The sequence below is a fragment of the Cibotium barometz genome, chromosome 20 (assembly GCF_041138505.1).
Source record: "Cibotium barometz isolate CiBa-2024 chromosome 20, ASM4113850v1, whole genome shotgun sequence".
Classification (NCBI taxonomy): domain Eukaryota; kingdom Viridiplantae; phylum Streptophyta; class Polypodiopsida; order Cyatheales; family Cibotiaceae; genus Cibotium; species Cibotium barometz.
This window is the reverse complement of record NC_141065.1, coordinates 1713756-1732216: the sequence shown is the minus strand read 5'-3', so window position 1 is coordinate 1732216 and position 18461 is coordinate 1713756. Positions and strand designations below refer to the sequence as shown.

General features: G+C 45.3%; 1 protein-coding gene across 1 annotated transcript in view; it reads right to left on the bottom strand.

The window, feature by feature from the left end:
* The window catches only part of TIM (triosephosphate isomerase), a 75881-nt gene extending 60701 nt beyond the window's left edge, over positions 1-15180 (bottom strand). The window contains exons 1-3 of the mRNA XM_086814327.1: positions 15133-15180; positions 14821-15050; positions 14139-14165 (exon numbers count right to left, since the gene is read on the bottom strand). Of these exons, the coding sequence (XP_086670453.1) occupies positions 14139-14165; positions 14821-15018 (225 nt within the window). The 5' untranslated portion in view covers positions 15019-15050; positions 15133-15180. The remainder of the gene's footprint in view (positions 1-14138; positions 14166-14820; positions 15051-15132) is intronic.
* Between the last annotated feature and the right edge of the window lie 3281 nt (positions 15181-18461).

Sequence of the window (18461 nt, the reverse complement as noted above, 5' to 3'; positions counted from 1 at the left end):
CATGCACTCCACACACACACACACACACACACACACACACACACACATATAAGAGCATATATTCACACAAAGCCCTTCGTGCTAAGTTTCTGTCAAACCTCCGTAGATGCAAGGCAGACCCAGCCATGATGAAGCCTAGCACTAAGGGAAGTAACAAATAGAAAGAATTAGTACAACAAGTAAGTAGTTGATAGGGCAAATGCACCGCTAAAGATAGAAAGAATAAGCACAATATCAATTGGCCGCAACTCGAACGAAAACTTCGCAATGTGAAATCTGCATGTCCGCTAATACGACTGAATTATATACCTAGATGAATCCAGGAACATGCCCAAATTCACCTTTTAGGAACGTGCATGTTATATATATATATATATATACCTTCATAAGGTCAGAAAAAATCTGACCTTACGAATTGAGAGATTTGAGAAAGAAATAGTAGTGAAGAAGGACAAAGACAAAAACAAAGCATTTGAAAGATCAAAAATAAATAAACTAACAAACCTAGCTACTAATGAGAGGAAATCAAAAGATAATATCAAACGAAGACTTTTAATTAAGACATTACCCAAAAAAAAAACAAACAAACAAAAAAATATATCAACTCCATGCCAGGCAAATTCCAATTGGTTGTATACGGATTTCATCCCACCGCCTCAAAGTGAAGCTGAGCATGTCTTCAAAGCCAAGGAGCTCATACTATAACATGCGGAAGCTTCCGGGGAGATCGGTAACTTCAATGCTCGGAAAATCAGCACACTTGTCGCGACGAAATTAACGCACAAAACTGAATGTAGATGCGTAAGAAAATAGAGACAGCGAGAGGAAGAAGAGGACACAGTATTGTGATGGGACTCATTTATGCAATAGCATATGAGCAATGTGTCAGTGTAGCAGTTGTTTTCATTTTGCTTTTAAGTATGCTTGTAGCATATGAGCAATGTGTTAGTGTCATTGCAAATCAACCCAATCTAACCCTTGTCACAGTGTCGTCTTCACTCATTATAGAGTATACAAGATTGGAAGGAAGGAAAGCCTCTACTTCAACTACTTCTCCTGTCAATGATACAACAACCCCTCAAAACACAAGAGAGATAGCTTTTGTGATGGATGGTTAAAAGAAAAAGTTTAGGACTCCAAGGTCTTATTTCTAATGCAAAAAGAAGGGCTATGTAATCAAGGATTGCTATAAGAAGAAGAGAGATGAGAAAAATGAAGCTAAAGGCAAGAAGGAAGAAACTACAAGGCATGTATTTATACCCTTCTCTTATGTTGGTCGGTTGGTTTTACTCCAGTCGGCTGACTGAAAAAAGCCTTACAACTGCATCAAATAGCATTAAATACTGGAAAACCATGCGCATTCACACCTGGGCTGTCTATCCAACATGTGCTTTTGTTATGGGCTACTAGGCTGCCCCACACCTAGTCTTGGACGCATGTGCAGGACAATGCACACCTGACCTCGAATGACTGGAGTGGAACCCTCGCTGACTCGTCCCAGACTGGGCTCACATGGGACCAGTTTTCCACCCCAGGTCCTACACCTTCTGTACAGATATGTCTACGTGGCATCCAAGTGCAGGATGCACGTGATATCCGCTTCTGCTTAATTTGACGGAAGCTACATAGCCTCCAAATAATCCGTCAATAACGCCGGATAGTCGTCGAAAAACTCTCTGTCAAGCCATACCGCTTCGTGGGTCCCTCGGTCCTAAAACTTTGTGAGGAACTGTCTTTGTCTTCGGCCTAAGCCATGCTTGAAGCGGTGCAAAAGAATCTGTTCTGGAACCATAACTTCAGCTTCATCAATGATATCTAGTTCCTAGATGGGAAAAGGTCCGAAGCTCTTGAATGACAACTTTGGGCATCGCTTGTCCACCTGTTTCAACCTTTGCTTCATAATCCGAAGACCGAAAACTACATGTCCCTTCGGTCTTTATTGGCCTGTCGAGTGTAGGCCTCTTGCACTTTAGTCAACCTGTCCTTTACTGACTCCAAAATCTCCTAGTAAGACTCCATCAATCTATTCGCTTCAGGTACTGAAGACGAGATATTGTTCAGTAGCGACTGGAATGGTCTTCCAAACGCTGCCTCATATGGAGTCCTGCCAATGGCTGAAGAAAAAGAATCATTCAAAACAGCTTGAACTAACGGCAAATAAAATTCCCACTTACCTTGCTGATCGTGGACATAACACTTCAGCACATCAAAGACCCATTGATTGTAGATTTCTGTCTAGCCGTCCGTCTGTGGGTGAAATGCACTGAAAAATTTCAATTTAGTACCAAAGTTATCAAACAATACCCTCCAAAAATGACTGGTAAACTTGGCATCTCGATCTGACACTATGGTCCTAGGGATCCCGCCAATCGGGTACCAATGCCGAATGAACAAATGGGCAACATCTTTAACGGTCACATTGGCCCTACATCGAATAAGCATAACAAATTTGCTAAATCTATCAACTATAGTTAAGCACTGAGTATTACGCTTACCCAGACTGGAAGGCGAATTCGTGACAAAATCCATCGAAATATCTTGGAAAGATCCCTCGAGAATTGGCAAGGACTGTAACAACCCTATCTTCTTCCCACGAGGGGCTTTCACCTTTTGACAAATATCCCAGTGATGTACATATGAAAACACATCTCGCCTCGTCTTTGGCTAATAATATTGCCGTTCCAACTTCTCCAAAGTCGAATTCATGCCTCTATGACCACCAGTAATGGCGTCATAGAGAAGAGTTTCCCTGAACGACTTCATGACACAGTCGACCTTTGTAAAAAAGCCAACCATCGCGTATCAAAAAGTGGCATGGTCCTGTGCATCCAATGCACGTTCCCACTATGTACCGAATTCCTCGGAATCCACGTACGTGTGCTTCATGTCGTCTAGTCCCATACCAACAAGGTCGAGTCTAGTGGTCTGAATCAAAGTCACTTGTCCCTTCTTGCTCTTAAGCATCAGCCACTGGATTGGTCTTTCTTGGAAGATACGCAATCATACCACCAAATTGTTGGAATATCTGGCTCCAGCTGCTGTCAGTCACTCCATTGTGCACTTGACATTGTCTGAATCCAGCGTAATGCCTGATGGTCAATGCAAACCTCAAAGTCACAGCCATAAAGAAAATGATTCCAATGTTTCAAGGCCTGTATAACTGCAAGGAGTTCCCGATCGTAGACCGAGTAATTCTTTTCTGCAGGTTCTAACTTACGAGACATGTAAGCTACTGAATGACCATTCTCTTCTCCAATTGCGATGTTACTCGCATCGGTGATTACCTGGAATGGCTCGTCCCACAAGGCAAGTGCTAAACAAGGCGCCGCTGACAAAGCTACCTTGAGGTTCTTGAATGCCTCCAACGCTTGTGGAGTCATTCGAATCCGTTGCCGTCTTGTCTTGACACCCTTTCGCAGATCGGTGAGATCCGCCAAGAGGTCAGAAAACTTATCTATGTGGGTGGAGTATGCCTGGCATATATCCACAAAGGATCTGATGTCATAAGCAATCTGTGGTACTTCCAAATTGACAATCTCGGCCACCTTGGCCGGATCAAGTCGAATGCCTTCTGCACTAATTATATATCCAAGGTAATGAACCTCGAACAAACAAAATTCCGACTTCTTCTCATTGACGTGGAGCTCGTTGCTTTCCAGCAACTTCAGGACTTTCTCCACATCAATGTCATTCTGCTCAACCGAAGCTAAAAATACTAGTATGTCGTCTAGAAATATGAACACACACTTTCCAATCAATTCTCGAAACACACGCATCATCATGTGGTTGAATGTTGTTGGAACGTTCATCAAACCAAAACGCATGACCGCAAATTCATAGTGGGATCATTCCGTACGGCAGGCTGTCTTGGGGATGTCCCCCTCCACAATTCTTACCTGGCGGTACCCACTCTTTAAATCGAGTTTTGAGAACACCTTAGCCCCATTCAGCCTCTCAAGAATGTAACCTATTCGAGGCATCGACAATCTACTCTTGATAGTCATCTTATTGAGTGCACGATAATCGACACAAACGAATAAACCCATTTTTTTTCTTGACAAACAAGATCGGTGCTACAAATGGCGACACGCTAGGACGGATGAAGCCAAATTGCAACAATTCTTGGAGTTGGCGGTCCAACTCCGATTCCATTGCCTTGGAAAGACGATATGGAAACTTGCTCGGGAGTTCCGAGCCTGGGAGGAGATCGATCTTGTGGTCCTCCGGTCTGGACAGGGGGAGCTGGGAAGGTAGATTGTCCCAAAGAAAAATCTTCTGAAACTTTTCATGGAGAGCCAAATACTTCTCAGAAGCACTGGCCACCGTCTGGGCAATCTCGATGTATATCATCGCACAATGTGCGCCTTTCCTGATTGCTCGTTTAGCCTGCAAGTGGCTTATGAGTGGAAAGTTCGAAATTCTTGGCTCACACTTAATGGTCACTGGGACGTCTGACACATTTCAACTAATCTGGAAAGTGTGCTTGTCCCACCTGACATCAAGAAGAAACTTGTGAAACCACTAAATGCCTACAAGAGGAGCAACCATAAAATCACGCGACAACCACTAATTTAGCACCTAGAGCTTCATACTTGACACTCGTTGTCATGCCTGTGATAAAACCCTCAACTTGCTTGTCCACCGAAGTCAGGACGAAACGAGCACGCCGAGCGGCTTGTTCCGTGACCACGTCCTCCGTGCTACCGTTGTCAAACAAGACGACTCTCTAGCCACCTATGTAACCAAAGGTCTTAAGCAATTTGTTGCACTCATACTCCTAGTCATGAGTGCCGTTCTGCTTATCTTCAAGCTCCCGGCTAATGATTGCTCCAACTGAAGCATTGGGATTTAAAGAACTCAAGGTCTGTGTGGGAGCTGGGCTCACCACTGAAGCCGTGGAGACTGAGGCGGCGGTCTTCGAAGAGTAGTCTTCTTAGGACACTCCCGAGAAATGTGTCCTTTTGTATGACAAAAGAAACACCTACCCTCCTCCTTGTACTGAGCAATCTCCTCAACACTCAACTTGCCACCACCAGTGTTGCCTGCCTCCGCTTTCTGGTCAAGGCAATGGGATGGTAGAAACCCCTACTTAAGGTCGCAACAAACAAAGTCGTCCCAAACATAAGCTGCCATACCTAATCTGGTGTGGGCATGAGCATAATGGGTCCACCAAGGAATGGCCTCACCTTCCAAGTACGAACTGGCTAAAATCACCTTGTCAGTACCATTCTTTCTGATTGCACCAAAGTAAGCTTCAAATTAATGCAACCATGAATAAAGAGTTGTGGGGTTGAGTTTACCATTATACTTACTGAAATTCATTTTCTCGAAAAAATGATTCGAGGAAGCTACTGGTGTCAGTCTTGCGTCCAAAGCCGCAAGGTATCGCTCATGTTCCACGCGTCGCATGGCTTCGTCTTCACGTTGTCGGATCTCCAATGCGCGCATCTACAACTCAAGCATCGAACTTGGCTGCGATCGTGACCCTTCGAGAGGGTCCCTATGTAGAGGATTTGGAATCTGGGAAACGGAAGGAGAGGGAGGAGGAGACGGAAAACGCGGAGCTGGAGAACAGGTGCGCTCTTCCAGAGCCAGTAGCTGCACCTTCTCTCTTTCAACTTGGTACTCTGGTCTACGATTGCTCGCATCATTTGTTGAAACATCTCTTTAACACTCATGCCTAATGCCCTAGCTAGGCCGCCTGGTGCGCTTTGGTCCCAAGGTTCTTGGTCTCTCTTGTCGTCGAAGCTCGCCATAGCAGGAAAATGCACCTCCTTTTCGGAGCGCAATCTGATCATCCATTATGTGTACGAGAGGCTTCCGGAGGCTGAAAACCAACCATCCTTCAAGGGATAGGAGTCACTCCGAAAGGGGTGGTCCACCGGAGTCTGAAAACCAACCACAAGCGAGATAATTTTTATGGTTTCTTACTGAATCTTTACACTCGAAGTAGGCTCTAATATCACTGTGACATGCGGAAGCTTCAGGGGAGATTGGCAACTTCAATGCGCAAAAAATCAGCCCACTTGTCGCGACGAAATTAACGCACAAAACTAAATGTAGATATGGAGAAAAATAGAGAGAGAAATGAAATGAAATGTTATATTAACGTCTTCAAAAGGCCATAATGACCTATGAGACCAAAAGTTACATCATGGTGGATCTGATACAATGTCTGGATTAAAAAACCCAGAAAATGAAAAATAAAGATGATACTACAGGCACCTAGAAAATGAAACTAGAACTGGAAGGTAAACAGAAACCCTTATAGGGTGTGAATATAGTGAGGGGGGGTACGCTATGGAGGTGAGTGGAATATAATGAGGGGATACAATATCATGTGGTACACTATGGAGGTGCCTCCATCTCATAATGTGCCGCATCGGACGCTGGCGGATCTCCTCAATATCCTCTGTGGTCAGCACCCTAACTGGGTGTCCCGCATGCCTCGCAAGAATAATCCGAATCCGCCGCTGCAACCTCCGTCTATGCTGGGATGCCCTCCTCCGTAGTCGTGGCTGTCTGGACCACCCAAGCTCAATCGCACGATCAATCAGTGTACCTCTGGTGTGGGCGGTATCCATGTCCTGCTGCTGCTGTGGTCCATCTGGCGCAGTGATGGCTGGACTAAAGAAGTCTGTAATGTGCCTCTGAGTCTGGCTCTCTGTGCGCCTAAGCAAGCTATCTCTATGTCTCCGCAGCTCAAGCAAGAACAATCCCAAAAACCTCTGGTCCTGGTACCCCATGACTCTGGAAAGTGGTCCAAAACCCTCTCTAAATAAACAGTGGAAACGACCACGTATCTCATAGTATGCAGTACAATGGCATATATAATGCAGCTCTGTCTCTGGCTCCCCATGGCATACTCGGCATATCCTAGCCTCAGCTGGTATACCTCAATATCGGCCAATCTCAATCTCAAGCTAGTGTGAGGATGTGCGAATCTCACCAATAGCACATCGTACTGCATGAGACAAGTGTACATCCATGTAACTGGGTCTCATCACAAAACCATCTGCTGTGAGCTGAAGAAAATGCTCTCTGTAGAAAGCCATCTTCGTGCCCAGCTCCTCAGTCAGCTGTATCCATGTCCTCCTAATGTCCAGCTGAACTAAATCCTGACGGATGAGTCTGGTAATCTCTGTCCGTGTGAGAGTGAGAGAGGGTGCCTCCAGAGAATACTGGAAGGGAGGCAATCTGTCCATGCTAAAACCATGTGCCTGGAACCAAGATGTCATCTGTCAATACCAACAAGCCGTGTCTCCCTGTAAAGCTAACTGTCGGGAGGACTCCAGGGCGAGGCGTACATATCTGTCTCGGGGGAGATCCCACAAGCCATGTATGTAGGAGACTGATCTCGTAAGAGCCTCAATCACCAGAGGGGCAACCGCCAGCTCTGCTCGAATAATCTCATGAGGTACCACGGCCTTGGCTCTAATAATCCTAGCAATCATAGATACCAAAGGCCTCTCCATACCTCTCCACCCGCCTGCGCTGTGATGGCCCATTGAAGGTCCCCATATCTACACTCCATAAAGCATAGCTGATGTCACTAGAGTGTCAAAAAGCCAAAGTTTCGTTCGAGGTTCCTGAAACTGAACTTGCGAACACATCCTCTCCAAACCACCCCGGGCTGCATGTGCTCTAGTCAATCTAGTCTCTGCTGCTCTCCTCATCAAAAACACTGGCCACTGAATACTACCCCAAGATGCGTATATGCATCTGTATACTCCACGATCTCCTGCCCATATGTAAATGTGGAAGCTAATCGCCTAACCCACTGTGGCGTGGTGTTAAACACCATAACCTTGGTTTTGCCAAGGTTGACAGACAATCCACTATCATGTGCAAACTCATGTAAAGCATCCAGATGACGCTGCATACCCTCAGGGGAGTCAGAGATCAACACAATATCATCAGCATATAACAATAGTGGGATCCATGTACCTGCTAGCTGGGCTCCTTGTCCCCCAATCTCTCAATGTAGTCAGAAGCCTCATCCACATACATACCAAACAATGGAGATAACGGGCAACCTTGCTTCACTCCTATAGTGGAGTGAACCAAAGTAGAGACCCCCTCTGGGGTGCGTACCTGTCCTGCAACAACTGATCTATATAAAGCCATAATATATGAGCTCTGTGGGTACCCCCATCTCCTGTAATCGCCTCATCAATCTGGCTCTGGGCACTGTATCAAATGCTTTGCGGAAGTCCACAAAGCTACAATAAATCCGTCGCCCATGCGACCTGCCCTCCTCAATAATGGCCCGCAGAGTCAAGATGTGGTCAAGAGTAGAGAAACCTCTCCTGAACCCTGCCTGTCCCTCTGCTCGAATGCCCTCTCTCTGCCCATCTACTCAACTGCTGCTCAAGAATGGATGCATACAATCGTGCTAGTGTGTGACCAATCATAATAGTGCGATAATTTCCTGGCTCCATAGGGTCCCCTGACTTGAAGATAGGCACGATGGTGGACCTACTCCAAGTCTCGGGTAAGCCTTCGCACATAGCACGATTGAACATCACTGCTAGAAGCTCTGCCAGCATCTCTCTCGCATGAATAAAGTGCTCAGCGACCAATCCATCATGATCATATGCTCTCCCAGTCTTCATCCTATCAATGGCCTTCCTTACCATCTCTGCGGTAAAGAAAGTACATGTCTGTGGGCATGGTGCTGGCGGGTCAGAAAAAGGTGTCTGTCCTGGAACTGTATATAGAGATGTTGCATAACTACCCCAGACCTCTGTAGAAGTGATGGCCAAAGCAGGGGAGGACTCATGAAACAGACGCCAAGCCTCCCTCGAATTCTGGCTCAAGAACAGCTGGTATAATTCCTGCTCTAGCTGAGCAAGGAAGGCCCACTTCTTCCTTCGCACAAGGCATCGGAAGGCAATACGTGACTGTCGGTGAGTAGCAACCTCCCGTTGCAGTCGAGCTCTGGTCTCTCTGCACTCCTCATCATACCAGCTGCCTGGACACACATCCAGAACGCTGTCTCTGTCCAGGCTGAGTATGTGGATATGCCTCTCTCGCTACATCCTGTAAAGTCTCTGTCAGTATATGGGTCAACTCCTCCAAAGGTCTCCCTGGCTCCTCTGTGTACAGACGTCTATAAATCCCATCTCTGTAGACAGCATCAGTCTCTGAGGTAAAAGTATATCGAGTGTGATCTGCCCCTCGTGTCCTCTGAGCTGTGGTAAACTGAAAAGAGATAGTCAATGTCAACAATGCATGATCCACTACTACCCCAATGGGCCGAGATCCAACTGTGAAGTCCTCAATATGCATGAAACAAAGCTCGGCATAGCCATAACATAATCCACTGTGCTAGCACCATGTCTATGTGGAAAGCAAGTAAATCCAGCTGCTGACGGAAACCTCTGCAAGCCATTAAGTATGGCCAACCCATGTGCAGTCCCCATATCTACCAAATATCTCCCATACTCTGTGCACTCCACATCCTGTGAGCGTCTGTCTAATCCCATATCCAGAGTGTCCAGCTCTCTCAGCATCTCCTCCGAGGTATCATAAAAGGCTGTCTGGCGGTTGCCCGTTTGGGCATTAAAGTCCCCTAACAGGATGATGTCTCCATCCCTAGAGAACTCCCATATGTCATCATCTAGCACAGAGAAAGGAGACTGCCCTCTAGGTGCTGCATATGTCGATGTACTAGGAGCAAAATAGCATATGGCAATATACAGGAATCTGCCTGTGTCGGTCCTCAGTCTCACCCACATATATCTGGCCTGATCATCTCTCCGAACGATGTGTAGAAGCGGTTGCAGCTCCTCCCTGAAAAGAACTGCCACCCCCCCTAATCCTCTACTACTGTGTACCGATCTCGTCCCTACTCTGCAAGCTGTCTCCCATCTGTATCCTGTCACCTATGGCATCATCTGACCAGGGGCCTGGTGAGTCTCCGAGTAGAAGACTATATCTCTATCTCTAAAGCTGTCCTCAAAGGCACCTACATCAAGTCTGAGGGATCCATTGCAGTTCCAGGCTGCCAGCTTTAATTTGGTCCCATAGGTCTCGCACCGTCATGTAGAGCGTCGCTCCACGATGACCACCCTCCCTTCTCTATAAAATGCTATCTTTCCCTTTTCTCTTGCCGCCCTAATCTCTGGCATGACTTCATATGTGCAAGCTGTGAAAGAGTAAGATCATCACCAAGAAAAATGCCTGTATTCTTTAAAGTGGGTCGTCTCTTCAAGAACTCCTTCTTTGCCTCAATAGAGGGGAAGCAAAGTATGAGAGCTCTTTCCTTTGATGTTTCCCCGTTGCTTCCGCTTTTTTTGCCCACTCTTCAGGCTTTTGCGTGTGCCGGACTGTCAATCCCCCTCAATAACATAAGCTCTTTCACCTCCTCTTCAACTTCATCCCCGTCTTTAAGGCCGGTAATCCTCACATGCAAAGCACGTGTACGTCTTCGTTGTTCCTCTTCCAAAGTCATGTTAATGATTGTAGGTGTAGGGGTTGTTATCTCCTTACCTTTACCCTTCTTGGCGACCTCTATCTACTTCTCCGCTTCATCCAGGAAGTCTTTGCTTTGTGTTGCTTCTCTTCTTCCTTAATTGCCCGTACTTGTTCCTTGATAACCTTGAGCTCTTCTATCATGGATGGCTGAATTTCACCTTCTTCAAGTCCACCATTTGCCTTAGCCTCTGCAAGCTCCCTCTGAAGAGCTGAAATTACGCCTTTGAGCGTATTGACTTCCCCGTGAAGGTCTTTGACTTCTGCTATGAGGTCCTCCTTCTCCTCTTTCCACCGCTTACCCTCATTGAATACCATTTGGAGAAAGTTGGCTTTCTCCTTCCACCATCCCTCCATCTCTGCCTTCCATTCCTTCATCTCCTTTTCCACATTTGTTATCCTCTTGTTTGTGACCATAAAGGTCGCCTTCATCGGGTTGCGCAAGGGGGAAGCCATGGAAGAAGCGAGAGAGAGAGAGTTATGTTGCTGCCTTGGGGGCCTGCGCAAGGGTGGGTGGGGAAAGGGCAGCGCACAGCCTAACGGATAGATAGGCTGGCCAGCATATTGCCAGCAAAACTGTGCGGCGAACAGCGAACAGGGCAGCAGGCGGGAGGGAGTGACAGCAAGTTCGAACAGAGAGGGGGCGGCAAGCAGGGCGAACAGCAGGCGGCGGAAGCGAACAGGGCAGCGGCGGCGAGCAGGGGGAACAACAGGCTGGAGGGAAGGCGGCGGACACGAACAGGGCGGCGGCGAGCAAGAGGAAGGACGGCGAGCACAGAGAGAGAGAGAGAGAGAGAGAGAGAGAGAGAGAGAGAGAGAGGGAGGGAGGGAGGGAGGGAGGGAGGGAGGGAGGGAGAAAAGGACACAGTATTGGGTCCTGAATACCCTCTGTAGGGCCCCCACCACAAATGGTGAATTTGCTTTTATTAGAATGATGCAAAACTGAAAAATAAAAGACTGAACCTGAACCTTCTTGGCTGAGGAGAATCCTCTACCCTTGACCTTCAATCCTTCACCTTGTGTTAGCTTCTCCTTGGCTGTCCTGGCCCTTGAGTTAGCTTCAGCACCTTGATGAAATATGAGATGAGTGGGACTGATTTATGCAATGGGTATTTATACCCTTCTCTTATGCTGGTCGGTTGGTTTTACTCCAGTCAGTTGACTGAAAAAAGCCTCATGACTGAATCAAATAGCATTAAATGCTGGAAAACCATGCGCATTCACACCTATGCTGTCTGTGCAGCATGCACTTTTGTTATGGGCTGCTAGGCAGCTTGTGTGGGCTGCCCCACACCTGGCCTTGGACGCATGTGTAGGACAATGCACACCTGACCCTGGACGACTGGAGAGGGTTAGGATCGACCGACCATGTGTGCACCCATGTGTGAATGGCCAGGTCACATATAAAAGTCAAATGTAACCTAAAACCTCTCATTCTCTGAGTGTTGAATACAAGGAGTGCTCTTGCTTCATCTTCTCCATCTCCTTCTCCAGCGCGCGCGCACGTGTGTGTGTGTGTGTGTGTGTGTGTGTGTGTGTGTGAGAGAGAGAGAGAGAGAGAGAGAGAGTAGCGATCAAGCATTGCGTAGCGGCACGACGACGGCGAGGCGGTAGAGCGGCAGTGGTGGCTCCTTGTCCCAAACCTAATAGAACCATTCTTCCCATATTTTTGTAGGCTCCATATTCCAAGCATTATTCACATGCAACTTGAATAGCTTATCAAGGATTCTAAGCCTTGCATGTAATGAGCAAACATGGACATTGCTCATTGGAATATTTAAAACTGGTTTCAACTCCTTGCCCTCCTAGTCAAGCTAAGGTGGTTTAGTCTCATCAAAAATCGGGAATCCTGGCTGACTCGTCCCGGACTAGGCTCACATGGGACCAGTTTTCCACCCCAGGTCCTACACCTTCTGTACAGATATGTCTACATGGCATCCAAGTGCGGGATGCACGTGACACATACAAAGACACAAGGGAGGAAAGGATCTACCAATTATGCCACAAAGGCTGAGACAGAGGAGCATTACATATGTCGCCGCTGCCCAGTATACTATGAGATCCGAGGAGATTTCACTATCTGTATCATGATGAGTTTGGCCCACTTTCCATATCATTGACTTCCCGGACCTCCCCTACCTAGGGCTCTTCTTACTCGAGCTCGGCAAACACGAGAACACATTCTTGAGAGAGCTTAGGCCCCAACCACCCTGCCCCCTCCCTCGCCAACCATCCATCACCAGCTTCTTCCGGACCCAAGAAGGACACCCATACATTGGATCTCGTGGACTCACCTCAAGCTCTTCCGGACCCACCTCGACTGAGAGGAGTTACCTCAAACTAGGCATGAGCACTTCAACATGCCCAGCACCCATGGCCCCTCAGACGACAACCAAGATCCACTCATCAGCTCCAAATCCAGGACATGCTCCACCACCATCGAGCTACCTTTCCACGTGACATAGCTGAGGGAGACCTCTTGGCCATACTCATTAGTCCCATGCTTGATATATTGGAGAGTGATATACCATCTATTGGATGGCTGATGCTCCTCTCATGTTTCACATTTCATGTTCCTTGTATCCCATGATGAGATTTCCATGGACATTTTTGTATCATTCCAATGAGATAGTTTCGTTCTGTTCTATTTTATTTTCTATTCCATGATGAGATATGCCATGGACATTAGTGTATCACTTTGGTCTCATAGGCCCATTGAATCTTAGTAGATTCTCTCTCTCTCTCTCTCTCTCTCTCTCTCTCTCTCTCTCTCTCTCCTTGGAAGAGGTAGACTAGAAGAGAACAGAGAGATTATTGCTGATGATGTTCTCACCCATGATCAAAAGCAAGTCATCAATGCCACATGAGATTGTACTTGCTAATGCCCGCTGGTCATTGATGCTCTTTTCCACACCATCACCTACATTCACCATGTGTACACATTGGATCTTGCACAAAAAAGACACCCTACATGGTACTCCCCTATCACTACTTGGATCGTCTCCCCCTGTTTGAGTTCAATCTAGATGCACTTATCCCTCTCAGCACGAGATCAACCGCATCATTATTGGTATGCACTTGGCTCAGCTTCACACAAGCCAGACATGGTTGTCCCCCTCAGAGCTTCCTACAAAGCTTCTAGAAATCATTTACTGAGAGCCGCAGCTTTCATTGTGAAACCAGGCTACTTATGCAGTCCCATCTCATGAGGATTGCCATTGGTCAGTCGAGAGTGTCTTGCGAGACTTGAGGTGTAGAAGGCACACCACGGGAGGTAGAGGTATGCATCAAATAGAGATACGCAACTAAGACCCAAAGTTGGCGTGATGTCGCTTGTCTGCCTACCCTCAATGCACAGAACTCATTTTGTTATAAATGCTAGAGAAACAGCCTTTGTTCACTAGCGATGCAATGGGCACTCTGATGATGTTTCTTCCCTATCATACCTGGCACGTCCTTAGCTGCACTCTGGCCCTCAATTCAATTTGAGCACATCTCAGTGATGCTAGCAACTAACCTCTCACTAAACTTGAAAGAACTCTCATTAGGCAAATACCAATTAATTGCTATAATAGGAACCTTTAACTAAGTGTGTCCATTGGAAAAATTGCTCAGCAATGTTGACTTTACAGATAGAACTATAGGAATAGAAAAAAACATACACACTTCCAATTGCCGCCAACAAAAAACTGCAAAACCAGCAACAACAACAACAACAAATTTGTTAGTGCCTTTGAAAGTTGGGTTGGTTGAATTAAGCTTAATATTTCAGATGTCAATAGGGGCCTACAATGAGTGAAAAAAGAAAATCAATTAAATAACTTGTCTGTAACGGCCAAATAAAGTTATTGCACGTAACACAGGTTCCAAGTGAGGGCATACTACTCTTCGTAAGATCCACTAGAAAAAATGGCGCACTCACACAACTCGAATTTCACCATACCGTACAGATTATAAGATCTCAGTGGGAGCCACGTAGAAAAGGATGCTTAACCTTTGGCTAGGAAGCACCCACAAACATCACAGCACAAGCAACCTGAAGAACACTCGCCTGTCCTGGGCGACTTTTGGGAATGGACAGATAATCTTACCCATCCAATTCCCCAATGCTGGAAAGGAAGGAGAAGAGAGGGAGGGGGGTTGTTGATTGAAGTTGAAACTGTGCTAGCCGTGAATGATTTTCAGGAGGATGAGTAAAGGATAAGGTTTCTGCATCGATTTAGACCCTACGTGCATAAGGAAGCATCAATTCGACCGCACATGCATTAGAATGCCTCGAGCAAACACACAGAATATATTATTATCCAGCGATGGTAAGATTAAGATGGCCGGGATCGAACATACCTTGCCAGTGCCGGCCATGGTGACGACGCCTCTGGAGGAGCGGGCGCTCACGAAACGTTGCAGATCTGCAAAGGAAGAGGGGACGCGCACGCACTGATCGAGGCCACGGCGACGGAGGCCACTGAACTGGGGGCAGGCAGGGGTCGATTTGAGGCTGGCGGGCTGTGCAGACGCCGAGATGCAGGCAGGGGAAGCCATCGCCAAAGCTGGTGGAGGTTGAAGGAAAAAACCTAAGCAGGCAGAAAACCCTTGTTCTCAGCAGACGATACTGTAGAAACCCTAAAGAAAGGTGCTGAAGGAAAAAAACCCTACCGGGGCAACAGGCAACAGGGGATGAAGCAGCAGCCCTAGAGCTTTCGTTCTTCTGCGAAATTCAAGGCGATGGCCAGTGGCCTCGTGTAGATCGCCCTGTTGGCTCCGCACGTGGCGCCACCTGTTGGTGACTATAAACTATTCCTTTCGCTTGGGAGTTGGAACCTCGATTTCTGACATGGCGTTGTCTGATTAGGCATAGGGCTCCTGGTCTGAGAGAACGTATCGCCGCATGTATCGGATGACCCGTCCCTGTCAGCTGGCAACGTGTCGCTCTCCCATTTGCCTCCACTTTATAAAGCACTTTAAGCACCAAGGCACTAAAGATCAGTAAGAAAGGCAATGAGCAAAGGCAAGGGTAATTATCCCAGTTCTCGAGCACCATAAGCGTGGGAAGCAACTTCCTCCTCCAAATAAGAACTGAATTCAATGTGCATGGTCACGTTATGGTTTGGTTTAGGAAATCCCCCTTCCTCCCAAAATCATGTTGCATCCCAACTTGCTAATCTCTTGACACAAATTCAGCTAATTTGGCACAACCCTTCTCAATTTCAAGACACACATTGGATTTGTTGTCTAGCTTCTTCCTTTTAACATCAAGAATATCTTAGATGAGAACATCATTCTCTATATCCGTGAAAGCCTCTTCAAGGGTTATATTATTAGGAAGTGCTCCTCTTGCCGCGTTCGATTTGGATATACATAGTTGTTGCCATAGCTTTTACCCATAGCATAATATTGCATAAATTTTTAGCCTTAAGCATGCTACATGCTTTTTCAACTAAGGTCCAATTCATCCTCAGAGCAACTTCGCCAAGAATGACATCATATTAGAGGGAATCTAGAGTGACATAGGATCTAAATTCCACATTTCCATCGATGGTTGGAGTAGAATGCCTGAAGCAACTTGAAACATCAATGTTTTGTCCATTGGCACCTATCGTAATACCGTTTTCATTAGGGATGATTTTAGGTTGGCCTAACGATACCCAAGTGTCTATTTTCATGATGTTATGACTTGCTCGAGGATGCTTGTGCTTAACCTTACTTCCCACACAGGGAAATCTAACCATACCATGATAGAATCTTCCAATGGAACCATGGATGAACTGTTTCTTAAGTAGTTTCAACCCTTTGAATTGTGTTTTTTGGGGGCATGGGAAGTTGAGGTTTTGAGGTAATTATAGGCAAATAGGGACATTAGGGTGTGTCATTGACCAAAGGTTTTGCAATGTATGTAGTACATAAAGATAGGCCTAGGATACGCACATTGGGGATTGTGATGGACGTAGTGATGGCAATGAACACAAGGCATTTCGCCCATCACTTTGAGAGGCATTAAGGATGTTTGGTTTTGATGGGGCTCATCCTCTCTCTGATAGTTTGGTTTAAGGATTTAAAGCAAGGTTGTGTAGAATTCAGTGAATGACAATTCCAAGATCAACTTCTCCTTAGCCTTTGCTTCACTTGGTTTAGATGAGAAACATCTCATATTGTGATTATCCTCCACCATGTTGTCATCTAAACGAATTGCTTCTTTACAACATTGATCAAATGTTTCTAGATTAGATACAATGATCAAGTTGTGTAAGCTGTTTTTCTTTATGCCCATTGTGAAACATCTCTTCAATTGAGCATCATTTAGTTTCTCCCATGTCTCACATCGCGAGTCCAAGAGTTTTATCCAAAGGATAAATTTTGTTTTGTTTTCGCTCAATCGAATAAACGCTCAATCGAATAGAATTCTCTAAAGGCCGTTTTCAAGGTTTTAAAGTTTACTTTGATCAGGCATCAATGTGATGAACCATCGACTAGCCTTTCCCACTAAGCAAAGGTTCAACGCATGTACCTTGGTGGGACAGTTTGGATTTGCAAAGGCTTCATATCTTTGTTCAAACATTTACATGAAATTAATAGGATCGGTCATTCCATTGTACTTACCCATGATTTTGGAAGTCACTGAGGCCGTGTGTAATCCGAAAAGGTTTTCCCTGCTTCGTAGCCCGTTTTTTAATGCGTTCCAAAAGGAATTTGGAAAAACGTTGTAGTATTTTTGGAGTACTACAACTTTGTCTCTTTGATTTTTTTGTGATTATGTCGTTAAACACTCAAAAAGTAGCCCAAATGTGGTGCGTGATCTTTTTCACACTATTTTGGGCGATTTATGCTTTAAGGTCCATTTTTGGGTCAAATTTTGAGGTTGCTAGTCGGAGGCCAAAACAACTCTACTCGTGGTCAATTAGAGAGGTCAACTCAACTTGTGGACTAATATCACTCTCGACTCAAAGGTTAGGTTAATGGAAGCTCTTTAGGATCTATATCCCACAATACAGATCTAGTCTATTCCATTGTGAAGAACTCTTGGTCTACTTCTAAGCTTGAGTGTGGTGTAATTAGGGAGGTCAACTCTACTTGTGGTCAATTAGGGAGGTCAACTCAACTCATGGTCAATTAGGTAGCTTAACTCAACTCGTGGTCTAGTACCACTCCCTGAAGTTGATGTGTGAGATGATGTGAAGGTTGGGTTAGAATAGGATTGAACAATAATTCTACCTGATTGCAAATACATAAGCACTTGATCCAACACCAGAATCACTTTCTTTTTATGAGTATTTTACGTATTTTTGAAGTTTTTTAATAGTTTTTTTTTAAATTTTAATTTTTTAAAAATATTTTTTCAAGGTGTTTTCTATAGTGAAAGAGTAAGCTTGATAGGTAAATGAATGAAAATATGTAAGATGCATATAAACACGATACATATGAACAATCCAAATATGACTTTTTATATTTTATTTTATTTTTCTTTCTAAAAAAATAAGCGATCCAAATTTGAGACTTTCAACTCAACAATTTAGATTTCGAACACTGAGGATCTAGATCATTGATGATCTAAATATTGAAATAATCATGGATGATCTAAATATTAAAACAAACCTAGACTAGTAGAAACCTAAAAATCAAACGATCCAAAAAACATGACTATCTGAAAAGTGGGACGATTGGATCTTGAACAATCTAAAATTTGGTAGCCAATCCGAGAATTAGATTGGTGATCTGAATATTGGCAACAATATAGATCACGGACAATCAAAATTTAGGATTGGGGAGACTACGATCTGGATTTGGAATTAGATGATAAAAAAGGTGAGAAGATGAAAAGAGAAGTGGTCCGGATTCTAAACGATCTAAATTTAGAAGTGATATGGATAACTAACGATTTGAAACACTAGTAAGCTAAGATCAACGATTAAAATCTAACGATTTTGGGGTCAGCAATCCAGATTTGGGATAGGCGATCCCAAAAGTACATTAAAAAGGGTGCCTGGTAT